Source organism: Tupaia chinensis, unplaced genomic scaffold (genome assembly GCF_000334495.1).
Source record: "Tupaia chinensis unplaced genomic scaffold, TupChi_1.0 Scaffold000493_1, whole genome shotgun sequence".
Taxonomy (NCBI): Eukaryota; Metazoa; Chordata; class Mammalia; order Scandentia; family Tupaiidae; genus Tupaia; species Tupaia belangeri.
The window spans coordinates 1,519,904-1,546,530 of record NW_006160005.1 but is presented as its reverse complement, the minus strand read 5'-3'; the positions used below and the strand labels follow the sequence as shown (position 1 = coordinate 1,546,530).

The 26,627-nt window shown below is 45.4% G+C and overlaps 1 protein-coding gene across 1 annotated transcript in view; it reads left to right on the top strand.

The window, feature by feature from the left end:
- The window catches only part of STX8 (syntaxin 8), a 376,642-nt gene that overhangs the window by 79,438 nt on the left and 270,577 nt on the right, over positions 1–26,627 (top strand). Inside the window, exon 6 of the mRNA XM_006156403.3 lies at positions 5,082–5,174. Within this exon, the coding sequence (XP_006156465.1) occupies positions 5,082–5,174 (93 nt within the window). The remainder of the gene's footprint in view (positions 1–5,081; positions 5,175–26,627) is intronic.

Below are 26,627 nucleotides of genomic sequence, written 5' to 3'. Positions count from 1 at the left end.
CGGTCTTTCTCTGTCTCTGTCTCTCTCTCTCTGGAGATTATATGCCTTCCAGCAGTTAAAAAAAAGGAAAGAAAGAACTTCTGCTTTAAGACTTAGAGAAGTTCAGAGTACTGATGTGGTCATTATTACCTACACAGCATTTTGATTTTCTGGACCTTCTGTGTCTTTGGATTTATGAAACGAAAACTTAATAGCACTTAAACTTGGTAAGGGGGTGCTAAGGCTTTGCAGACATTATTTGAGTAGAGTGGAATTTTATCCCTCTTTCTGTTGTGCATTAGAGAAATGGCCTTTAGGTAGTTGAGTCAGACAGTGTGTCAAGTTTGAAAGAAAAAAAAAACCCGTAATGTAGATATTTTTCATTTATAATCTATGTCTCTATTAGATAAAGCAACTTAAGAACTTTCATAATTCTTTTCCTAATTGAAAATCCTAGAGGAATCTCCTTTCCCTTTTGGAAATTGTTTTGCCTTTGAATTCATATTGACAGTTGACCCTCAGGCCTGTGTATAGATTATTCTTCGGATGCATTTAGAACTTTACCATAACAGCAGTCATCCTGCAGTGGATGATAGATTTATCTTGGAGACCATCCAAGAAGTTGTTACTAAAGAGCAAAAGGACCTCATTATAAAGTGATTTTGCTATAAAATGGTCCCTTGCAATGATCTCTAGAGATAGCAAGTCGTTTGTATAGTTAAAAAAAAATACACAGTGTCAAAAAGTGTCACTAAGAGGTCCTTACCTCACACCATTAGTTTAAATAAATTCCAGATGAATTAAAGAGCTAAGTGTAATGGTTTAATTCCATAAAACGGCTTGGGAAAAGTGTAAGTCAATGTTAACGCGGTCTCGCGTAAGAAGACTTGCATGATTTTTGCTTGCATAGATATGCCTTTATGTAAAGCAGTCATTTTCAAAACCCCATAAACAAATGAAGCCACAGTTGGCATAATGTTATCTTCATCCGGCATATTGTTTGGGTGAAAAGAGTCATTAGGCCCAGCCACGGTGGCGCATACGGGTAGGGGGTTCTGTGTGATGGCCCAGGCCACACGGAAGGCCTGGGTTCAATTCCCAGCCCAACCTAAACAGAAGGGGCACCATGGCACGTGCCTGTGGTCCTAGCAGAGTGGGAGGTGCGGGCAGGAAGAATCACAACGTAGCAAAACCCTGTCAAAGATACCTCTTTCTCACTTCTTCTTTCCCTCTCTCCCTTCCCCTTTCCTGTTTGCTATCACAGGGGGGAAAAAAAAAAAGACATTAGGCCCAGCCTCAGAGTGTTCTTACCAGTTCACCCAAACGTGAAAGAAAAATGTTCTGGCAGAGAGGTCACTGAGACCATCTAGTTAGGAAAAAAAAAATACATATATATGAGAGCAGGTGCACTGGCCAGAAATAGACTGTGAGAGGGAAAGTGAGACATCACCTCCTCATGAGGGATAGCCTCACCATTGTCCCTTCTCCTTCATTCTCCTCCTGGGACCTTGGGCACGCATGCATACTTGCCTGGAGTGATTTTTTTTCAAGCCGTCAAGGCCAGGACTTGAACTGTGGTTGGCCATGTGGGAATCCAGAGCCATAACCACTATACCACCTGCTGGCCCCTTGATTTTTGTTTACTCGCTACTTCCATGGATGAGAGAGACAGAGAGCACCTGCACCTCCTCCAGGGTCCCAGCACTTCAGTCCACCCCACCACCCCCCTGCCAGCCCCAGATCATGGGCACTCATATAGCTGGCATGTTCATGGAGGTCTCTGGACATGTGGGTCAGCTTTGCAGAACATCACGTTTTACTGTTGCACTTCTGTCCAGTCCCCTAATACAAAATTTTAAAGAAAGGATCTTGGATAAGTGAGACCTTTCCTCTTTAAACTTTGGAATGCCTAAAGAGTAATGCATTCTTAGTTTTAAAAACAAGAACACTTTTTGGGACCAGCAGTTAGCGTAATGGCTATGTCGCTGGACTCCCATGTAGTCAACCACGGTTCGCGTCCCGGACCCGGTGGCTTAAAACTCACACCAGGCGCATGTGCGTGCGTGCCCAAGATCCCGAGAGGAGAATGGAGGAGAAGGGATTGTGGCATGGCCATCCCCCCTGGGGGATGATTTCTCACTTTCCCTCTCACAGTCTCTGTCTTTCTGGCAAGTGCATTGGCCCTATAGCAAAATCCTCTCAAAAACAAAATAAAACAAAAAAACCCACTTTTTAATTGTTTTTCATTGCTATATAATAGATGTACATATTTATGGGGCAGGGTGTGGTTTTCCAGTACATGCATACAATGTGTAATGATCAAGTCAGGGAAATAAACATTCTTGCCATCTCCAACATGTCTTATTACTTTGCGTTGCGAACCTACTAGATCATCTCTTCTAGCTTTTCTGAAGTCTGTGTTGAACTATGTTTTCCATGCTGGCGGTACTAATTTGTACTCCTACCAACAGCGGGGTTCCTTGCCCCAACCTCACCAGCACTTACTGTTCTTTGTGTTTTGTTGTTTATTTTTTAATTTGCCAGAGGGTGTTTGTGCTTGCCCAAGAGAGATTGGGAGACAGAGAGACAGAGAGAAAGGAAATGAGAAATCACCCCTCTGCAGAGGATGGTCGTGTTGCTATCCCTTTTCCTTCATTTTTTCCTACTTTAAGTGCTTTTCTTTTCTTTTTGTTTTTCTTCCTTTTTCCTTTTCTCCCCCCCCCAAGGGCACATGTGCACCCCAAAGAGAGACAGAGAGCAATAAAGTGAGAAATCACCCTCGGGAGGGATGGCCAAACCTCAGTCCCTTCTCCATTCTCCTCTCAAAATTTTGGGCACATATGCGCATGTGCCCAGCGTGATTTTCAAGTTACCAGGTCTGGAACTTGAACTGCAGTCAGCATGGGGGAGTCCAGCGCCCCAACCCCTATGCCACCTATTGTCCCCTCAATGTGCTTTTCAAGCCACTGGGTCCGGGACTTAAAATGAGCAATCAGCCATCCAAGATCCAGCCACCTTAACCACCAGGTCACTGGCTGGCCCTGTTCTGTTTGGTTTTTGTTTATTTATCCCAGTAATAGCCTTCCAGAGCCTGAGGAGAGGGCAGACTGAACCTGGAAACAGAAACCCTTCTCTCCTACCATGTCTCTCCAGCCCCCTCTACCGACAAAGCTGGAAAGGAAAATTCTTTAAGGCTCCAGATCTGTTCTCACAGAGCAGTCAAAAAGGGCGAATTTGGGGGACCATCAGTTAGCGTAATGGCTATGTCGTTGGACTCCCATGTAGTCGACCGCGGTTAGAGTCCCAGACCCAGTGGCTTAAACTCACACCGGGCGCGTGCGCGTATGTGCCAAAGATCCTGAGAGGAGAATGGAGAAGGGATTGTGGCATGTCCATCCCCAATGGGGGATGATTTCTCACTTTCTGTCTCTCTGTCTCTCTCAGTCTTTCTGGTGAGCGCAAGCGCCCTATAGCAAAAACTTCTCAAAATAAATAAATAAATAAATAAATAAAATAAAAGGGCAAATTTGGCTAAGAAGCAGTAAGCTGGTACCCAGCACAGGAAACAGTGTTTCAGGAAACATTCTTGTATACAATCATTATATGCGGTCTGAATGTTTCCTTCCATTCATACCTAGACTGAAGACTGGGAGTCGACAGAGAAAAAAGCAGTGTGCTCTCTGGAAAGGTCTGTCAACTCATCCCCTCACTACCTAGTCCTCGGGGGCTTCGAGGACAATTGACTTGAGCTATCGTTGTCGTTTTCCGTCTTTACAAACATGACAAGCCAAAACATGTCACCACGGTTTCCTGTATACTTTTTAATTTCCCAGAGAGTATGTGCGGTCACAAGAGAGAGAGAGAGAGAGAGAAAGCACCCCTCGTGGGTGTGGTCACTCTGCAATCCCTTCTCCTCCATTTCTCTTGCCCTTAGGGTTTTACCCGGCGTGTTTTCCAGGTCACCAGGTCTGAGACTTAAACCGTGTTGTCGGCCACGTGGGATCCAGCCACCCTGACCACCAGACCACGTGCCGGCCCTCTATTTTCATTTTTAAAAGATGAACAATCATGTGAAAAATGTCTGTTTATTTTCTCTTTTTTATCGTTTTGTGAATTCCCTATCTGTATCCTTTGTTCACTTAAAAAGTCAGGGTAGTAAGTTTTCTCTTACTGGTTTGTACATGCTCTTTATATATTATTATAAATACCAGAACATTGAAATGTTTATGGAGCCAAATCTTATTTCATTTTTCATGTTTAAAAATTTTATTCTTGGGACCAGCAGCTGGCATAATGGTTTTGTCTCTGGGCTTTCACATGGTCGGCTGCAGTTTGAGTCCTGGACCCGGCGGATCTGAAGCTCATGCTAGATGTGTGCGTGCACGTGCACAGAATCCCAAGAGGAGAACGGAGGAGCAGGGCGTGTGATGTGGCCATCCATCCTAGTGGGTGATTTCTTGCTCTCTCTCTGTCTCCAGTGAGCGCATGTTACCTATAGCAAAGATTTCTCTAAAAAAAAAGTGTATTCTTCTGGAAATCATTTTAGTATAAGATGGGAAATAGGTATTTTATTCTAGTGACGTTACCCAATTTCTCTTTATTTTCCCAACTGATTTAAAATGTTACTTTTATTATATATTGAATTACATTACGTATCTGTGTATACTTAAGGACTTTAAATTTGCATGTTACCTATAGCAAAAATTTCTCTAAAAAAAAAGTGTATTCTTCTGGAAATCATTTTAGTATAAGATGGGAAATAGGTATTTTATTCTAGTGACGTTACCCAATTTCTCTTTATTTTCCCAACTGATTTAAAATGTTACTTTTATTATATATTGAATTACATTACGTATCTGTGTATACTTAAGGACTTTAAATTGCTTTCCTTTGTTTTTAAGAACGGTTTATTTAATTTTATTTATTTATTATTTTATTCACCAGAGAGAGACAGAGAAAGAGGGGAAGTGAGAGAAAGGAAGTTACCAGGTCCAGGATTTGAACTACAGTCTACCATGTGGGAGTCAAGTCCTTCCCCACCACACCAGCTGCTGGCCCTGTTTGCCTTTGGTTTTTAATTAGTTGTTTTCTTTCTCTTTCAGAACAAGATGCAGGACTCGATGCACTTTCCTCTATCATAAGTCGCCAAAAACAAATGGGGCAGGAAATTGGGAATGAATTGGACGAACAAAATGGTAAGAACAAGCTTCAGAGTGACCACATTTGTCTTTCAACATAAATACAAAAGGTTCAGTTACTTGTTGAATAATTACACACCCTGTGTATTCATGTGTATGAAACAGAGGTTTAATGTCAGTGGGCTGTTAGAGTTTAATGCAGTTGAGGGTTGTTTGTTTTACGTGTAGATTGTAGTTCTTAACTATTACATAAAGAAATTTAATTTTCAAAAGTCCAGTTCTCAGTAGCTGCTGTTTAAAATACTTTGCGATTCATTTATCCAAGAACTTTTTTTAATGCCGTGGTGATACGAAATTGCTTGGTGCATGGCAGTCTCTGACGCAAAACGGACTGAGGCTCATCTGCTTCATGTCTTTTCCACGTTCATTTGCAAACCACAAGCCGGATGGATGGGGTGAAGGAGCGGCCAGAGGAGAGGCTGCCGGACAGGCTCCTGCGCTCGAGGCCACGTGCCAGCTACCGCAGCAGGGATGGAGGAGAAAGGGTGGACGCGAGGGCTGCCAGCGCTCTGCCTCTCAGGGACACAGTTGGGGTCACTGAGAAAAGCTGCTGGCTGGCGAGGGGAGATCCTATGTCTAGAGCGGACATGTCCAGTTAGAGACACCAGAGAGAGAGCTGAGTGCCAGTGTTGAGTTGACAGCGGAGGGTGGGACCCGCTGCTGCCGTAGCAGTGGTCAGGCACAGAACTATGACTAATGTCACTCTAGCCCTGTTCTCTAACCACTCAGCCCAGCCACTGATAATCACTATTGCACTTTCTGCTTCTACAAGTTCAAAGTGTTTAGATTTCTCCCCTCTGAGATGACGCAGTATTTATTTTTCTATGTCTGACTAATTTCACTTAAGAATATCCTCCAGATTCATCCATGTTGTTTCGAATGGTAGGATTTCCTTCTTTGTAAAGGCTGAATATTAATTTAATGTGTACATATATCACATTTTTTTCTATTCATTCTTCCATTGGTTGACATATAGGTTGATTCCATATCTTGCCTATGTGAATAATGCTTCAATAAATGGGAGTGCAGATACCTGTCAACATACCGATTGCATATCCTTTGTTTATGTATACCCAAGCAGTGGCAAAAGACAGAAGAGAAACGAGTGTTGAGTCGACGGGGGAGGGGGGGACCCGCTGCTGCCGTAGCAGTGGTCAGGCACAGAACTAGTTATAGCTCAGGTCTTCCGGCTCTACTGTGACTGCTCTTTCTAACACGCCAGCTTCTTCTCTGAGAAAGACAAAGTTAGGGGGAGAGAAAAGGAAAGCTCAGGGGCTAACATCACGATGGAATGGCTCTTAGGAAGAGTTCTCAGGGCTGGCTCCATGGCATAGAGATAGCGTGCTGCTCAAGAGAAGCCGAACCCTACACGGTGACCCTGGTCTGCATCCCTGGCCCAGTCGGCCTATGACACGCGGGCGAGGGTCTCAGCGTCAGGATCTGAGGGGCTGGAGGACTGAAAGAAGGGGTCATGGTATGACCAGACCCTGTAGAGAGCTTTTATTCTCTCTCATTCTCACTCTCATACATGTACATGCTTTAACATGAATTAAACATTTAAAAAAGTAATTTTTTTTAAAGTTATCATGGTTTGAGTCCCTGACCTGGGTACTTAAAACTCATGCCAGGTGCGTGTGCATGCATGCCCAAAATCCCAAGAGGAGAATGGAGGAGAAGGGATTGCGGCGTGGCCATCCCCCCCAGGGGGTGATTTCTTACTTTCTGTCTCTGTCTCTGTATCTCTGTCTCTCTGATGAGTACACATGTCCTATCACGAAAAAAAAAAAAAACTCTCTAAAAAAAAGTTATCATCATGTATGAGCCAGCATTGAAGCCCTGGAGGTAGATGTTTATTAAAATGGTACAATGTGCTCTTTTCTTTCTTTTTTTCTTTTTAATTAATTTATCTCCCTGAGAGAGAATGAGACAAGCACCCCAACATGTTCCTCATGCTGTGATTCACACCCAGTCTCAGCTGGCCCAGGTCATAGGCATTGGCCCGAGGGATCCCAGGACATGAACCTAGGACCTTTGCCATGTGGGTCTGATTGTGTTACGGCTGTGCCACTGCCTACCCCCCTACACACACACCTTTCCTTTTCTCTCTCTGCTTTTCTTGATCCTTAGGAAGAATGAGTTCATTTGTTCCCATGGTACTATTGTATTTATCTATCATAAATCAATAAATCCCATCTGTTTATCATAAAGAAACAGATTGCTAAAGTAAATAGAGAAATCTTCCATCTTTATCATCCTATTAGTGGTTTATAATAGTTTCAGCACAAAGAGGAGATGCATGCCCAAAATCCCAAGAGGAGAATGGAGGAGAAGGGATTGCGGCGTGGCCATCCCCCCCAGGGGGTGATTTCTTACTTTCTGTCTCTGTCTCTGTATCTCTGTCTCTCTGATGAGTACACATGTCCTATCACGAAAAAAAAAAAAAACTCTCTAAAAAAAAGTTATCATCATGTATGAGCCAGCATTGAAGCCCTGGAGGTAGATGTTTATTAAAATGGTACAATGTGCTCTTTTCTTTCTTTTTTTCTTTTTAATTAATTTATCTCCCTGAGAGAGAATGAGACAAGCACCCCAACATGTTCCTCATGCTGTGATTCACACCCAGTCTCAGCTGGCCCAGGTCATAGGCATTGGCCCGAGGGATCCCAGGACATGAACCTAGGACCTTTGCCATGTGGGTCTGATTGTGTTACGGCTGTGCCACTGCCTACCCCCCTACACACACACCTTTCCTTTTCTCTCTCTGCTTTTCTTGATCCTTAGGAAGAATGAGTTCATTTGTTCCCATGGTACTATTGTATTTATCTATCATAAATCAATAAATCCCATCTGTTTATCATAAAGAAACAGATTGCTAAAGTAAATAGAGAAATCTTCCATCTTTATCATCCTATTAGTGGTTTATAATAGTTTCAGCACAAAGAGGAGGGCATTAGTCCTTTTCCTGATGGTTTTAGTGTGAATAGGACAATATGTATAGTGCCCTGTTATGTATCTATCTGTATATAATATATGTTAGGTCTTGGGGAAAGTCACGATGTATTTTTTAATGCAAAATGTGTCGTGACGTTCCCTGTGATCCAATATTAGTATATAATTTAGGTCTTAGATCTTTCCTTGAAAGACAGTATTGGTAAGAAAATACAGAAAATCTGCCTATCTCATGAATAATTGTTCTTCATGCCGAGCAAATGTATCTTATTCAGTGGCCACAATAGAAAGCACCTAGCACCTGGTTGACGAAGCATGCCCATCCTGTGGTGCGTGTGGGTCAGGGACAGTGTCTGTGGGTGATGGCTAAGATTCTGTTGTTAGAGAGTGCGTACCCTTGCCAGGGAGAGATGGAGAAATAGGGAGAGGAGAAATCATCCCTGGGCTCAGGGGGAATGGTCATACCACAATCCTGTCTCCTCCATCTCTTTCTCCGTCTGGGATTTAGGGCATGCGCACACACACCCCTGGCATGTGTCTCACACCACCAGGTCTGGAACTTACAACACTCATTTCGCCATGTGTGATCTGGCTGCCTTAACCACTAGGTAACCGAGCCAGCCCCGTGGCCAAGAATGAATGATTCGTGATTTAGTGGGGTGATTTCTTTTCTTCTTCCTTTTTTTTTTTTTGGTTTGCTATAGGGCACATGTGTTCCCCAGAGAGAGACAGAGATGAAGAGAGAGAGAGAGAGAGAGTAAGAAAGCACCTGTGGGGTTGGGGAGGGGGTGACCATTCTATAGTCACTTCTCCTCTGTTTTCCTCTCAGGATTTTGAGCACGCACACATGTGCATCTGACTTGATTTTTCAAGCTGTCAGGTCCAGGATTCGAACTGTGCAGTCACCCGTGGGGGACCCAGTTGCCTTAACCACCACATAATCTACTGGACCAATGGAGTGGTTTATTAATTTCCCAGATGAGGTAACCATAGATATGGCTGCATAAGCATGTCTTTATCTTGTCTCTTCTCTAGTTTAGTGGCTGTTACACTTGGCTGCCTACGAGAATTACCTGGGGATTTTTTTTAAGAGAGACTTTTGCTATAGGGCGTGTGCATTCAACCGAGAAATCATCCCCACAGGGATGTACACAGCACGGTCTCTTCTCCTTTTTCCTCTCAGGATTCTGGGCATGCACACACACACACACCTGGTGTGAGTTTCAAGCTGCCGGGTCTGAGATTCAAACTGCAGTCAGCCATGTGGAAGTCCAGGGGTCATCTGCTGGTCCCTACCTGGGGATCTTTTAAAACTCCTGAAGCCCAAGTCATAACTGTGTTAGTTTTCTGTTATTGTGAAAAATGATCTAAACTTAGTTGCTTAAAACAACACAAAGTTATTATCTTAATGTTCTGAGGGTCAGAATTCTGACATGGACCTTACGAGGGTCAAGCTGAGCATCAGTGGGGGGCCACTTTCACTTCTGGGAGCTCTAGGGGAGAATTCATTTCCTTGCCTTTTCCAACTGCTCAGGCCACACATTCCTTGGCTCATGGCCCCTTCCTCCCTCCTCAGAGCAAAAGCAGGTTGAGCCCTCCTCCCTGGGTTACTTCTACTGGTAACTGGGGCTTCTCCTTCCTGCTTTTAGGGCCCCTGTGATTATAGTGGGTCCCACCAGATAATCCAGGGTAGTGTCCCTGTTTTGATGTTTGCCTATCAGGAGCCTTAATTCCATCTGCAACCTTAATGCCCCTTCGCCATGTAGTGTCACGTATTCACAGGCTCCAGGGACTGGAGCATGAACACCTTTGAGGGGCGTTAATTCTGCCCACCACGGCACCTTATTCCTGGTTACTAAGTAAATCAGAATCTCCAGGGGTAGGGCCCAAGCATCAGTATTTTTTAAAACTCCCCAGATGGGGGCCAGCAGGTGGCATGGTGGTTAAGGTATTGGACTCCCACGTGGCTGACCACAGTTCGAGCCCCAGACCTGGTGGCTTGAAACTCATGCCAGGTGTGTGTGTGCACGTGTGCCCAAAATCCCAGGGGGAGATTGGAGGAGAAGGGATTGTAGCATGGGCCCTTCCTCCTGGGAGCTGATTTCTCACTTTCTCTCTCACTGTCTCTCTTTCTCTCTGGCAAGTGGACACACCCTATGGCAAAAACCTTAAAAAAATTTATTTTTTAATTAAAACAAATTAAAGCTCCCTCGGTGATTTCAGTGTGCCGCCAAGTTTGAGAGCTACCGCTCGGTTGGATGTGCTGAGAGGAATGTCCTCGGTCCTGTGCTTTTCTATGGTGTCTCAGTGCTCAGTTACAGACATAACCCCCACAGGCACAGGGCAGCCCCGTGGTTCCACGCACACCCAGGGTACCCGAGTCACAGTCACAGATTCGTCCCTTACATAACACATCCCCTTTGCTGCTTAGTCCATGCCTCTGTAGCCCCCGTCCCCACTCCCGTCCCGGATGGATGCATGTGTATATAGACAGACGGGAAGCGTGGTTTTTTTTTTTTTTTTTTTTTTTTTTTTTTTATTTGTTTGCCAAAAAAGGGGGGTTTTTCGTTGCCAAAATAAGCTGGGTTTTCCCTGTGGCGGCCTCCCAGGGAGATGGCAGCTATGCCGGTGGTTTTCTCATGCGCATTTGCTCCTCAGAGAGAGGGCAGAGTCAGCCATTTTCTTTCACAGGAACCGAGAGATTCCCTGAGAATCAAAAGTCATGTCGCTGCCAGGACCTTACGCAGCCCTTACTCCTCTGCTAAAGTGAGAAAAGGCCGTTCTGTCTCCAGGTGCTAAGAATGGGGTTGCAGCCCCTCTGGATTTCTCTGTGATCTGAGGGGGTAATGAGTCGGGGACAGTGGGAAAGGATAGCATTTTGTTGTAAATATCTCTGCGTGTGTGACCCTGTGAATTATTCTTTTGGTTTCCATTAAATGAGGGAAACAATACGCTAGGGTAACGGCCAGCCAAGGCCATTTTGGGACCAAGTATCAAAACCCAGCTAACGAAATGCAGTGTACGTGGGACATAACCACAAAACCGAAGGGCTGAACTACCTTCAGTTTGGGAATTCGGTTTCCAGCCTTCTCATAGAGCGTTCAAAAGGGCCAACACAAGTAATTCCCCTCTTCTTGTAACAGTGACCGAGCCTAATGAGGACAAGGGTTAGGTGGGTATTCCCAGTGATAGGAGACTTGGCTGTGCACTGGCTTGTTGGGGTGCAGGAGGGAAGGACAGTGCACTGAGCCGACGAGATCCCCCATGGCACCACAGGGCGAAGTGCTCTCCAGGCCGAGGTGAGCTGTGCGGAACCACAGAGCCGACCACCCAGATGCAGCTCTAGAACCGGGAGTCGTGGGGCTGGGTGACTGAAAATTTCTTTAGAGTTCATGGACAACATGATAGGGCTTGTCAAAAAGAACTCTAAAACGAGAAAATGAATGGGATAGACTTGGCTACAGTGGGTGATCTGAGACCCAGTCATGGCACTGCCAAACCTTATAGTCGGCAGCACCAAGAAGCCTAGAGGATGTTGTGATGGAGCAAATAGCCCCCAAAACAGGTCTGTGCTAGCGTGTGCAGGTCTTCATCGTCCTTGCTGATGCCCAGGTATCCCGAACTGGCCAATCCTTTCCCTGTTTCTCTGTCCACCTACAAGTACTTTCTTGTTTTTGAGAAGACTATGACGTTCTGGGTTCACCTTTTCCCTGTGCTAACCTTGGAATCAGCTGTTTCTTCAAGGATCTCTCATTCTTTTTACTGGCCAGTGGTGTTCAGAAATCATGATCTCGGGAGACTGGAAGATGGCTTAATGGTTACGTCGCTGGACTTCCACATAGTCGACTGCAGTTTGAGTCCTGGACTCGGCTACTTAAAACTCACACCAGGCGCATGTATATGTGTGTCCAAGATCCCAAGAGGAGAATGGAGGAGAAGGGATGGCAACGTGGCCATCCCCCCTGGGGGGTGATTTCTTGCTTTCTCTCTCTCTGTCCGGCAAGCACACATGCCCTATAGCAAAAGTCTTTATCAAAACAAACAAACAAACAAACAAATAAAAAACCATGATCTTGGTGCAGACTGTATTCATTCCCACTGGAGTGTCACTGCTATTTAAGCCCTCCATCATTAGAGGGAAATCATTGTTTTCCCCCAACTCTGGAATCTTGTAGGATCTTTCATTTTTCACTGATGTTTTGAAATTTATCAGTGTGGCTTGATGTAGGTACATTTTCATTTGTTGTATTGAATGTTTGAGGTCCCTTACAATTTAGATGTTCTATTCTAGCAAAGTCTTTTGTAATTTCTGTCCCTTTTGTTTTTCTCCTTTTTTTTTTTTTTTTTCTGCGTTTCTTACTGATCAGGTTTAGACCTGGATCAGTCCTCTGAATTTCTTAGTTATTCTCTCTGAGTTTACTATTTGTTTTACTTTCTGGTTTTAAATAACCAAGCATAAAAAGCACACATATATTTTCTTAACCTTTGAGAAGAGGTTAGCCCTTCCGGGGTTACCTTGTTATCTGTGAAACAGAGTAGGTGTACAGGTGTTCGTAGTTATCAGCCAGGCCTGAGGCCCCTGTCCGTGCAGGCCTCCGCCATCTGGCCAGTGACTCTTCCCTCATCCAGTGCAGGTGAGTCACCTCAGCCTGTCGTTTCCCTCCTAAAGAGCACCAGAATGTGTCCACTTCTGGTCATCACCACCAGCCCACTCAGGGCCAGTGTCACCACTGCCCTTACCTGTGTCTTTCTGCTCAGCCTTTCTCCGGCTCCTCTCAGGGTATTCCTTTTAGAACACAGACCGAGCATGTGATGAATCCCAAGTGGCTCCCCCATTGCCTTTCCAATAAAGCCCAAACTTGCACATGGTGGTCTAGTCGTGGCATCCCTGGTCACTGGCCCAAGCGTAGGGACCCACCTCGGTGCTTCAGGTACACCGGTAAGCTAGGCCTGCCTCTGACACCTTGCTTTAGCTTTTCCCATGACCTGAAATGGCCCTCCTCTCCTGCTGGCTTCTCTTTCTCTCTGCTGCCTTCCTGGCTCCTCCTCGCCCTCCACCCCTCAGCACCCACCGTGTTCTATGTCATGCTGCCTCCTCCTTCCAGTTCTGGGCCAGGCTGGGCATCATTTCCTCTAGGAACCCTTCCCGTCCCACGCACTCCCTTGAAACTGCATTTCCCTAGCTGTGGTGCTCTTCAGTCACTAGTGAACACGTGCTGGTCTGCTCTCTCACTGCTCCGGAAGCTCCTTGAGTGCAAACACTCCACTCTGCCATTGTTGTGTCCTCGGGCCTGACTCCCAGGGCAAATACGGATCTGTAATTGCTAACTAATGAAGACGAATAAGGCTTTAGAAAGGGACATTTACATATTTTTCCAGAAATCAGGATCAGTGTAGCGAATTGGAATACACATGAAAGTATTTACTACATGAACGTCTTAGAAATTTTTGTTTTGCATTTATGAGAAAGAGACTGCAGCCCGTGAGGCAGCCGTCGGCCCCTCTGTGGGAGCAGGCAGCCATGAGGACCCATCTCACCCAGCGGTGCCTAGAAGTACTTCACATTCCCTCTCTGCCTGTCCCCAGGACACGGCACTGTCGAGATTTCCCCCTCCACATTTTACTAAAACAAAGAAATGGTGAGGCCGACTGGAGCAGGGTATGCTTCTCTTCCCAGCTTCGAGTGCCACATGAGAACAGGTGACAAGGCCACTTGTCTCCATAGCATTGATTTAGGGACAAGACCAGCATGTCCTTTGGGGAGCAAGAATATACTACTATGCCCCTTAAAGGACACAGAATGATCAACGATTTCACATACACATCAGTGAATTATTTCCCCGATTAGGTAGAACTGAATGTTCCTGTTGATTTAGAGAAGTAATAGGATATGCTGCATAAAGACCCCCAGAACGACCCACACCCCAGTCCTGGAAATCTGCCCATATTATCTTCTATGGAAAAGGGACTATGCAGATGTGTAAGGGTCAGCGCTATCAAGGCAGAGTGACCCTGGATTCTCTGGGCGATCCCCACGTGCAGTGTCCTTGTGAGAGGGAGGCAGAGGGAGATTTGACACAGAAGAGTAAGGCAGTCTGATGATAGACAGGTGCTGTGCTCTGGCTTCCAAGATGAAGGACAGGGCCGTGAGCCAACAGATGCAAGGAAGAAAGCTCTAGAAGCAGGAAAAGGCCAGGAAGTGGCTTCTCCCCTCAGCCTCTAGAGGGCTAGCTCGACTTCAGTCCAGTCAAACTGACTTCTGATGTCTAGAACAGTAAGAGAGTACATGGGTACTGTTTTCAGTTACTAATTTGTGATAATGTGTTAGCTCTGCCACAGGAAACTTCTATAAGCAATCACTGAGTCTTTTTGTCAGTGGTTAGTGAATTCAGGTTAATCACTCTTACTCTGAAAAATATGCAAGGCTGGGCCCAGCAGATGGCGTAATGGTTACATTGCTGGACTCCCATGTAGTCAACTGTGGTTCGAATCCCAGATCTGGTGGCTTAAAACTCACATAGTGCTGGAACCAATAGTAGACGTATTGGCTATCTTGCTGGACTCCTATGCAGTCGACCACAGTTTGAGTCCTGGACCCGGTGGCTTAAACTCACACCAGACACGTGTGCATGTGTGCCCAAGATCCCAAGAGGAAAATGGAGGAAAAGGGATTGTGGCGTGACCATCCCCCCTGGGGGGTGAGTTCTCGTTTTCTGCCTGTCTTTCTGGCAAGCACTTGCACCTTATAGCAAAAGCTTCAAAAAAATAAAAACAAAACAAAACAAAAACAAAACAAAGCAAGAGGGACCAGCAGTTAGTGTAATGGCTATGTTGCTGGACTCCCATGTAGTTGACCGCAGTTCACGTCCCGGACCCAGTGGCTTAAAACTCACACCAGGGGCATGTGGGTGTATGCCCAAGATCCCGAGAGGAGAATGGATTACGGCGTGGCCATTCCCCCTGGGGTATGATTTCTCACTTTCTGTCTCTCTGTCTCTCTCTGTCTTTCTGGCGAGCGCACGTGCCCTACAGCAAAACAAAACAAAACAAAACAAAACAAAAAAACTCTAAAAAAAAAAAACAAAACAAGAAAACCTCACTCTGTGCACATGTGCGTACATGCCCAAAGTTCCAAGAGGAGAATGGAGGAGAAGGGATTGTGAAGTGGCCATCCCCACTCCCACCCCGGGGAGCAGTGACTTCTTGCTTTCTATCTCTCTGTCTTTCCATCTCTTCAGCAAGTGCCCTATAGCAAAAATCTCTCTTTAAAAAAAAATGTGCAAGGCATCATTTGGGTGTTTTCATTGTAGTTTCTCTTACCACTTGACGGGTTTTCTCTAAATCGGGCTTCACAGGGCCAGCAGGTGGCGTGATGGTCACGGTGCTGGATCCCATATGAAGACTGTGTGCTTCAAGTCTCGGACCTGGTGGTCGGAAAAACACACTGAACACGGTGCGTGCATGCCTAACGTCCAGAGTGGATAATGGAGGAAGAGGGATTGTGGCATGACCCTCCCCCTCCACTCCCAGGGGTGATTTCTAACTTTTGTTCTCTTTGTCTCTCTCTAGCAAGTGTACACACCCTCCGGCAAAACAATCTCAACCAATAAAAAAGAAATGGCAGATTTCACACAAAGTATATTGCTGGTGCCTGTCAGCCTTTATCTGAAGCCTCTCAAAATATTAGGACTTTGCTAACAGAATTGATCTTGTGCTGGTAAAATGTATGAGCAGTTTGATGAAGGAATCCCTTCGTGTGCATTATCCAGTATCAGGCTTTCCCCAAGCATGTTAGGCAAGCTTAGTTAATACATAGAAAAACATCTTTCATGTAAATAGTTGGATATTTCAATGCGTAATAGAAAAACTGGGTCTTCAGAAAAGTCATGATGTATTATGATTTTTTTTCTTTAGAGGCTTTTGCTTTAGGGCGTGTACACTTGCCGGGGAAGAGAGAAGGAGTGGGACAGACACAGTGAGAGGGGACGTGAGAAATCACCTCCCACCCCCAGGGTGATGGCCATGCCACCCCTTCTCCTTTCTCCTCCCAGGATCTTGGGCACCTAACACACACATGCTCAGTGTGAATTTCAGGCCACCAGATCTGAGACTCGAACCGCAGTCGGTCATGTGGGAGTCCAGTGACATAACCACTACACCATCTGCTGGCCCCAGGACACATTTTTCCATAGAAAAACACATCGCGACTTTTCCAGCGGCCCAGTGACAAGGAATAGCATGTTTCACAGCAACACACGATTTCTTTATTTGGTTAACCTGTCTAAGCCAGAAAAATAATAGTTGATATGAAGCAAAACAGGCCCAGCCACGGTGGCATACAGATAGTGCCACCGTCTGGGAGGCTGGAAGCTGCGTGGAAGCCTGGGTGCAGCCGTGTGCACTTGTCATTCTAGCTAATTGGGAGGCTGGGGCAGGAGGATCGCCTCACAGAACACTGACAAAATGCCATTTCTGTCTCTCTGCTTTTCCTTCCCTCAATGTCTTTCATCAAGAATAAACTAAAAGCACTAAGTCCTTCCCTGTCTTTCATCAAGCCTAAACTAAAAGCACTAAGCCTATATCGTATAGGTGAAATATGAAGATGGCCAAAGTTTTCCAGAGGTGGGGTTTGAACTGCTGAGGTTTGGGTAACAGCTCTAAGAAGGCTCTTTTTGTTCAGGCCAGGTTGCCATAGACGACTTCCTTTGTTTTTGACCACTTGGCCCTCCTGGTGGTATGGTCGTCTTTCATCAAGCCTAAACTAAAAGCACTAAGCCTATATCGTATAGGTGAAATATGAAGATGGCCAAAGTTTTCCAGAGGTGGGGTTTGAACTGCTGAGGTTTGGGTAACAGCTCTAAGAAGGCTCTTTTTGTTCAGGCCAGGTTGCCATAGACGACTTCCTTTGTTTTTGACCACTTGGCCCTCCTGGTGGTATGGTCATATCTCGACCCGTTGAGGGGCCCGGTGATCTGCTGCCCTGTGGGCTGACAGCGGTGGCAGGTGGTGGGTGGTGGCAGGAGCGATGTCGTCTGTGGCTGCCCCAGAACTTAAATATGCTTGCCATTTAAAGGGTGCCAGACCATTACAAACTCCTTTCCTTTAAAGGATATATAGGCTGATTTGAGGTGGGGGGAGTTCCGGTTACTGCTTGGCAGGTGGAATGTTAGGGGGTGACACCCTGATGCTCCGTGGTCCAGAGCTCATCCCAGGAGAGCTATGCAAGAACTTGGAGTGCATTTCCTGTGGCTTTAGGCATTTTACGGGTCAAGAAGGCTTTTACGGATTGATGCAGGAATCTGCCAGGGTTAGAGTACAGGCAGACATCAGTGTCAGGTGGAGAAACGGTTTTCTCTCAGTGGCTGTGCTGGTGTGCATTCAGGTTTGTTTTATTGAGATTTCATTCAGCGGACTTGGGCCAGCTGCTAGGATTAGCGAAGTAGCTTGTGAAATCTGTATTTCATTCTTAAATAAGTTTGCGAGTAGCTTAGTCTCTGTGAATTTTAGACTAGAAAGGAGTATTTGCAGTCCTTTCCATCCCCTGCCTCCTGCCAGCTTTTCATCTTTTAGAACTCCTACCCCGTCCTCCCTGACCTCTCGTCCTCTGTTCTTTCTTCTCCGAGCTTCCTGGAAGGCATTGTAAATTCCCCCGATGTGCAGGGTCGACAGCAACCGCAACTCACCGTTCTTCTGTGCTCCTTCCTACACATGTTTGGACATTTTACTGAACAGCTCCATTGCTGTCTTGATCTACATTAAAGAACCTCTCCCTCTCCTTACTAAGAAAAGCCCCCATTAATTTAATAAGGTCTTTTTCCTAAATCCAAAGTATTATTCTTTGCTTCCTCAGTATATTCTCCAAGCTGTTTATCCATGAAACAAGTAGCAAAAAGTCCATTATGTGAAGCACTGTGCCAGGATCCACATCGCCAACGGTGGCGAAAAGCAGGCTTCCTGCCCCGCGTGGAGATTTTGTTCTGGAGGGAGGCAGCTGCGGGGCAGCCACTGCAGGGATGCACTTAGAGACCATGGTAAGTCACAGACAGGGCACCATTACGTGAGAACCTGGCATGACCGTGGGGTTAGGGCACCTTGCCCTGCAGAAATGGTACTTGAACAGAGACTTAAAAGGGTGAACAGGAGCCGTGAAAGGGAGCAGTGTGGCAAAGGCTCGTGTATGCAAAGGGATGTAAAATGGTTGCAAAACTTGCGAGAAGGCCGGTCAGTGGGCCCAGAGGACAGGGGAGGAGATGAGAGGAGAGAGCGGGCCGGACAGGGAGGCAGGCTCGTGGCATAAGTGTGACCTCCGACCTGCGCTGTAGATAGGCTGGTGGTCCCAGTCACGTGAGCTACTCAGTCTGGTCCTTACCCATTCTGTAATATTGTCTATATAATTTACTTAAAATAAGGGGGCGGGGCATTCAGGTCTCCCTTATAAGTGCAGAGTTTACATGTTACTTGTTTATATATACAGCATAACTTATACAATATATTTATGTATTTTATACCCGTATTTATACATATAGGTATAACTATATGCTAAATATAATCTATAGGTCAATTGATAAAACCTATTTAATATGTATCAGGGACCAGCAGGTGGTGTGGCAGTTAAGGTGCTAGACGCCCACGTGGCCAACTGCAGTGAATTCCGAACCCGGCAGCTTAAAAATCATGCTGGGCGTGTGTGTGTGTGTGTGTGTGTGTGTGTGTGTACCCAAAGTCCCAGGAGGACGATAAAGGAGAAGGAATTGAATGCGGCCCTCTCCCTGGGGGCGAGGGAGGTGATCTCCCACTTTCTCTTTCTCTGTCTTCAGCAAGCACATGTATTCTATGGCAAAAAACCTTAAAAATAGATGTATTTACTATATATTTATATCTGTATATATTTAGTTTATATATAATATGTACATTAAACTGTATTTCTTCCATGAGTGAGAAAGAGACTGATCGAGAGAGCAAAACAGAGACTAAGAGACTGCACCCCCTTCAAGGCCTTGATACTGCAGTCCACTCCCGACTTCCGCCAGCCCCAGGTCGAGGGCACGTTTGTGCCTGGCGTCGTCAGGGAGGTCCCCAGATGCAAGCCTGGGACCTTCCCATGTGCGTCAGCCGCACTGAGTGTCACATTTTACTGCTGGGCCACCGTCCACCCCATATAATTACCATCTGTAAGGTATATATGTATGTATTGACTGTCTCACAGTAATTAGCACATTTAAACTGAGTGAGTTTAACCATTTGTGGGGGAGCAGCCACATCAGCAGTGTGGCCTTTATTCATTTGACAGATATTTCTCGAGTACTAGCGGCATGTGTGGCTGGCCCCCCATGTAGTAAAAACAGCAACAACGACTAGAGAAAAAGTCCCTTCTCCTATTGTCCCTACGATCTAGCTGGGGGACACAGATAGTAAATAAAGCACATCTCAAAGTGAAGGTATTTTATCAAATTGTGACAAGTGCTACTGAAGAAACCACCGAGGCTGTGGGAGCAGGGGCCAGGAAGCGGAGGTTTCAGCAGAGGGCCACCGTCAGCCAATGGAGGGTTGGCAAATGAAGCACACCGGGGCAAGAGGGGCATCTCACGTGAAGCCTCGGGGGCTGGAGAGAACCTCGCCAGCTGCAGAAATGAGAAGACTTTGTGTCTAGGAAATAGTGAGTAATGAGGAGGATGTACCAAAATGAAGTCGTGGAGGCGTTAAGAGCCAGGGCAAGGGCTTCAAAGCGTGAAACCCTTATAGGCCTGGAAACTGCGGAGGATTTATTGGGCTGTTGGAAAGTCATGATGCATTTTTGCATAGAAAAATAAAAAAAAAAAATGTCATGACTTTTCAGACAACCCAATATATCTTCCTGAGAAGGACTCTGGTTTCTGTAGCCACAGTCAAGTCTTGGGAAACAGTTGTGTTAACAGTCATTTTTTTTTTTTTTTTTGAGAGGTTTTTCACTATAGGGCGTGTGCGCTCGACAGACAGACAGAGAGACAGAAAGCGAGAAATCACCCCCCAGAGGGGATGGCCACGTTGCAATCCCTTCTCCTCCATTCTCCTCTCGGGATCTTGGGCACACACGCACACGCGCCCAGCGTGAGTTTTAAGCCACTGGGTCTGGGACGTGAACCGCAGTCGACTACGTGGGAGTCCAGCGACATAGCCCTTACGCTAACTGCTGGTCCCTGAACAGTCATTTTGAACAGGACTAGAACTCCATGCTTATTTGTCATATTTCTTCTTTATATAATGTGCACAGTTATAAATCCTCTTTCAAGTGTATCCCTATGCTCCACAGATCTTGATGTTCAGTTCGTTGATTATAATTAAGTCCATTATATTTTATAATTGCCATGGATTTTTCTCTATAACTCATTGTTTCTAAATTTCTGCATTTGCATTATTTTTTCAATGGTGAGCGGGTACCTGTACTTGAGGGAGAGGGAGAGGGTGGAAGCCCCTCCCAGTGGGGCATGGTCACATCACAGTCACCATCCCGTCTGGATTTGGAGCATGCCTGCATGCCTGCGGTGTTTACCAAGCCATGGGGATGAGACCCAAGCTGTGGTCAGCCATGTGGAATCCAGCCTCCCTAACCACCAGGCTATTTGCCAGCTCCATATGCTTTTTTTTTTTTTTTTTTTGGAGGTTTTCGCTATAGGGCACATGTACTCGGCCAGAGAGATACAGAGGGACAGAAAGGAAGAAATCACCCCCTGAGGAGATGGCTGCACTGCAATCCCTTCTTTGCTATTCACCTCTCAGGATTTTGGGCACACACACACAAGTTTGCCCAGCATGAAATTCAAGCTGCTAGGTCCAGGACTCAAACCACGGTCAGCCATGGGGGAGTCCAGTGCCTTAACCACTACACCACCTGCTGGCTCCCTCGCCATATGGATTTTTTTTTTAAGAGAGATTTCTGCTGTCTGGTGTGTGTGCTCACTAGAGAGATAGAGAGATAGAAAGTGAGAAATCATTACCCAAGAAGGATGGCCACACTGTAATCCCTTCTCTTCCATTCTCCTCTCAGGATTTTGGGCACACACACACAAGTTTGCCCAGCATGAAATTCAAGCTGCTAGGTCCAGGACTCAAACCACGGTCAGCCATGGGGGAGTCCAGTGCCTTAACCACTACACCACCTGCTGGCTCCCTCCTCATATGCATTTTAAACCATTTTATATTATTGATTTTCTCATTAAATTGTATAGGGATCAGAAAATTACATTCCGTATGGTACCAGTTCCTTTGTTAACTTGTTAAGATCTCCTCTGAGGCTTAGTACAACTCCATACTCATAACTAATTTGTGTATGGCTTAAGAGAATTTAGTGGGAGAGACAGGATTTTATATATATTTATTAAATCAAGTTTATTAATTATGTTGTTCACATCCTATATGACTTCACTACCTACATATTCCCTTGTCAGTTTTTGAAGGAAATGTGATAAAATCTCCATCAATGGGGACCAGCAGGTGGCGCTATGGTTAAGGCACTGACTGGATGCCCTGTCACTGACTGCTGTCACGAGTCCCAGGTTGGGCAACTTGAAGAACACGTCACTAAATGCATGCGCATACGTGGCCAAAATCCCAAGAGGAGAATGGGATTGCGTTCCTTCTTTTCCATTCTCCTCTTGGAATTTTGGACCCGCACACACCCATGCCCAGTGTGATTCCCAAGGCACTGGGTCTAGGACTCACACCATACCGTAAGCTGGCTGTGTGAGGTCCAGCTGCCTTGGTCTCCGTGCCACCTGCCGGCCCCGTTTTCATTAGTTTACCCTTTACCTAGTTCAGCAGTGCTCAAATGTGGTGGTCTAGACTCTTTCATTCTTGACAATTGTTGAGAATTCATAACAGCTTTTGTTTATGTAAAACTATTCCTACTTTATTAGAAATTAAAGGGACATTTAAAATATTTATTTAAAACAAGAGTAATAAATTATTATATGTTAATATAGCTTAAGTTTAGTTTAAAAAAGTTTCTATTTTTCAAAATAAGAAAAATTGGGACGAGCAGTTAGCGTAATGGCTATGTCGCTGGACTCCCATGTAAGTCGACTGAGGTTCAAGTCCCAGACCCAGCGGCTTAAACTCACACCAGACGCGTGTGCGTTTGTGCCCAAGATCCCGAGAGGAGAATGCAGGAGAAGGGATTGCAGCGTGGCCATCCCCCCCGGGGCGGGGATTTCTCATTTTCTGTCTCTCAGTCGCGAGAAAATACCTCCTTTAAAAAAAAACCCCCCAAAAAAAAAAAAAAAAAAGACAAATAAGAAAAATGACCAAGAAATGTCCCATCATTTAGTATTTTTACAAATAACTTTCATGTCCAGCTTAACTAAATAAAACAGCTGGGTTCTCCTATTGGCCTCTGTATTCAATCTGCTACAGTGTGTTGTTTGGGCTGATGTATATGAAATATGTATGATACAGATATATGGTTGAAAAAATGTATTTTAATAACATTTCTAGATATTGCAGATATTCTTCTTTGCTACCATACCAAAATTTGACTAATAACAGTTTCTTTTTTATTTTTTTGAGAGGTTTTTGCTATAGGGTGTGTGCGCTCGCCAGACAGAGAGAGACAGAGAGATAGAAAGCGAGAAATCACCCCCCCCCCAGGGGGGATGGTCACACCACAATCCCTTCTCCTCCATTCTCCTCTTGAGATCTTGGTCACGCACGCACACGTGCCTGGCGTGAGTTTAAGCCACTGGGTCTGGGACGTGAACCGCGGTCGACTATGTGGGAGTCCAGCGACGTAGCCATTACACTAACTGCTGGTCCCGACCAATAGCAGTTTCTTAAAGATTAGTTGCAATATGGAAACTGAAACCATACCAATCATTTTTGGTCCTTTTAAGACAGGCTCTCTCTGTGCCCTAATAACCCTGCCTCAGCCCCCCAGCTGAGATTACAGGTGTGTGCCAACATACCTGGCTTTTTTTTTTTTGACCAGAGGGCGTGTGTACTCACCAGAGAAAGAGAGTACACGTACCTCCATGGGACTTGGTCATGCTACTATTTTCTTTCCTTTGTTTCTTCATCCCGTCAGGATTTTGGGTACACACCCAGGCTAGGGCTGGGATTCAGACCACTGTCAGCCATGTGGGAACCAGCTCCTTTAATCACTGAAGCACAGGGCTGCCCTCTTAGTGCTTGTTTTTTTTTGTTTGTTTGTTTGTTTTTGTTTGTTTGTTTTTTTTTTTGGAGAGGTTTTGGCTATAGGGTGCATGCACTTGCCAGACAGACAGAGAGAGACATAGAGACAGAAAGTGAAAAATCACACCTCCCTCCCCCAGGGGAGATGGCCACGTCACAATCCTCTCTCCTCCATTCTCCTCTCGGGATCTTGGGCACGCATGCACACGTTCCCGGCGTGAGTCTAAGTCACCGAGTCCAGGACTCGGACCACAGTCGACTACATGGGAGTCCAGCAACATAGCCATTACACTAACTGCTGGTCCCCTAGCGCTTTTTTATACAAGTTTTTGCTATGTTGCCCCATTTAGCCTCAAGCATTTGATGTTCCTGCTTCCAGAGTGCTTGGATTACAGGTACACACCACTGTACCTGGCAGCCTCTGGGCTGACTGGGAATGCTGGGCCTCCCATGTGGTCCCAGCCTGGGGAGCAGCAGTGTCTTAGCACCTGCGACTGCAGCTGGGCCCCAATTCATTCTTTGTCTGTTGTTCCGTGACAGTCTACGAGTCTGCCTTGCACTTCACATGAATCTTCTACCTATGCTTGATCATGCATGGGTCAAATGGGGAAAAAGAAAACATTTTAATTTTTAAAGTGATTTTTGCGGGCCACCAGGAGACATGGTGGTTAAGGTGCTGGATTCCCACATGTTGTACTACAGTTCAAGTCCTGGACCCAGCAGCTTGTTTTCTCGCTTTCTCTCTCTCTCTGTCTCTCTCTGATGAGCCCATGTGTCCTATAGAAAATTTAAAAATAATAGTAATAATAAATAAAGTTAACTGATTATTTTTTTTTTTTAAATAAAGAGATTTTTGTTATACTACGCATGTGCTCACCGGAGAGATAGAGATACAGAAAGTGAGAAATCACCTTCCAGGGAGGATGCCCACACCTCAACCCCCTCTCCTTCATTCTCCTTTCGGGATGTTGGGCATACACGCACGCGTGCCCGGTATAAGTTTGAAGCCAGGACTCGAATTGTAGTCGGCCGTGTGGGAGTCCAGCACCTCAACCACCACACCACCTGCTCGCCCCCATTTGGAAAATACTGATTCACTGAGTTAAGCAGATCTTCCAAACACTGATGTATTTTATGATACAATATTAGCAAAAAGATCATATTTAATATAACCACAGGCTGGCTTTGCTCATTTTCAAGAAGAAGCCTATACAATTTTCAAGCTTCCAAATTTTGTCCTCTCTTCCCTATTTTTCCTTTACATCTTGGGAACAAAATCTCTGTTCTATTATTTTCAAGAGGTTTCTAGGAAATAGCAGAGGCCAGGGAATGGGTGTTTTCTGACTTTCCTATTTAACCGGAAGTGCATTTGACATACATTTTCAAAAATCACTTGTTCAGCTTTCAGAATGGCCCTTTCTGACTGTACAGATTCTGTTTCTTTCTTGACCTTGTTGAGAATCTGAAACATTGAAAGCTCTTTTCAGGTTGTACTATTATCATAAAGATCACTGTGATCAACTTTTCCTTGATGACTTTTCTGACTTCTCTCAAGGTGATTCTTCTGTACTATGTAACTTTTCTGTCTGCAAGCTTATCTTTATTGTTATTATACGTTTATTTATTGCTTCCATGAGAGACAGACAGACAGACACCCTTGAAGAGTCTTACCACACCATAGCCATCCCTCACCCCTGAGCCTTCGAGCCAGCCCGGAAGTGTTCCGGTCGTCTTGAAATCTGAACCTGGGCCTTTCCACATGGCTACACTGTCACAGCATCCTACCACCTGAACCACGGTGGCTCGGCCCCTTGCTATGCTGCTGTATCTCCTATAGTACTAATTTTCAGTCATGGGTCCTGGATCATAGACTCATGCAGTTCTGTGGTTGCCCCGGACAGCATCTCAGCTGCCTTTCTGTATTAGCGTCTCAGCTTTGTCGAGAGTTTAGTTTCTTACCTTCCTGGAGCCCCGGTTATGACATAGGATTTCTTTTCGATAACTCTACTGGTTTGGAAGGTATATATTCTATTTTTCTTCCTTTCGTGAGTACACCCTCCCCTACTTCATTGGCAGAAATAGTTGAGAGATTGTAGAAGTCCCAGTAAGTTAGGTAATTCTGTAAGTAATAAATAACCCCCAAATCTAAATGGTTTAAAGCAATGAATGTTGATTCTTTAATCTTTAAATACAATGTATGTCTATTGAGGTTCAGTGGTGGGCATTGTTACTTAAGATCCCTGGTTAAATGGTTATTGTTTCAAATGATGCTGGCCACTGCGCCAGAGCTAAGCCAGAGAGCTCTAGGCATCTTGTCCCTGCTTTTTGTTTTGGAGAGGTTTTTGCTATAGGGTGTGTGTGCTCACCAGAGAGATAGAGAGGGACAGAGAGACAGAAAGCAAGAAATCACCCCCCACGGGGGATGGCCACACCGCAATCCCTTCTCCTCCATTCTCCTCTTGGGATCTTGGATATGCATACATATGGCATAAATTTAAGCCACCAGGTCCGGGAATCGAACCTCAGTTGACTACATGGGAGTCCAACAACATAGCCATTACACCAACTGCTGGTCCCATTGTGCCTGTAAATACTCTGGCCCAGAAATGCCATGTCAATTTTGTTCCCAATTTAATGACCCAAACTAATCACATACTCCTCCCCCGTCCAACTACAAAGAGATAAAATCCTACCAGTACGTTTGGTGTGGGGAAGAGGGGACTGAAATATTTATTGAATGGCATGAGTATCATAGTGGTAGTAGTTACTAGTTGAAAGCCAAATTGCCCCTGATGCTAGCTAAGCAACTAGAGCAAGTTACTTCATCTGTTAGAGTAGCCTAACAGATACAGAAGGCTTAAGTATTTTCCTTGTCTGTGAAGTGGGGATTTCTAATACCTGTTTTACAGTGTTACAAAGATGAAAGAGATTACTATAGAAGAAGCTCCTTGGAGGCCAGCCCTTGTAGCACAGTTGTTAAGAGAGCGGGATCCTACATGGCCAACTGCACTTCAAGTTCTACGCCAGGTACATGTGTGTGCATGCCCGAAGTCCACGGAGAGATGGAGAAGAAGGGATTGTGGCATGACCACGCCTCATTGGGAGAGGCACCCCCCTCTCCTCTGACCATGTGCCCTCTACAAATTAGAAAAACAGATTTAATAACATTAAAAACATACTCCTATGGGATAAAACCAATCATGAGCATCAAAGTTTCTTGGTGTTGGGGCCAGCCAGCGGTGTAGCAGTTACATTGCTGGACTCCTAATATGGCCGACCACAGTTCAAGTCTCAGACCTGGTTGCTTGAAAATCACACCAGGTGCGTGTGCGTGTGTGC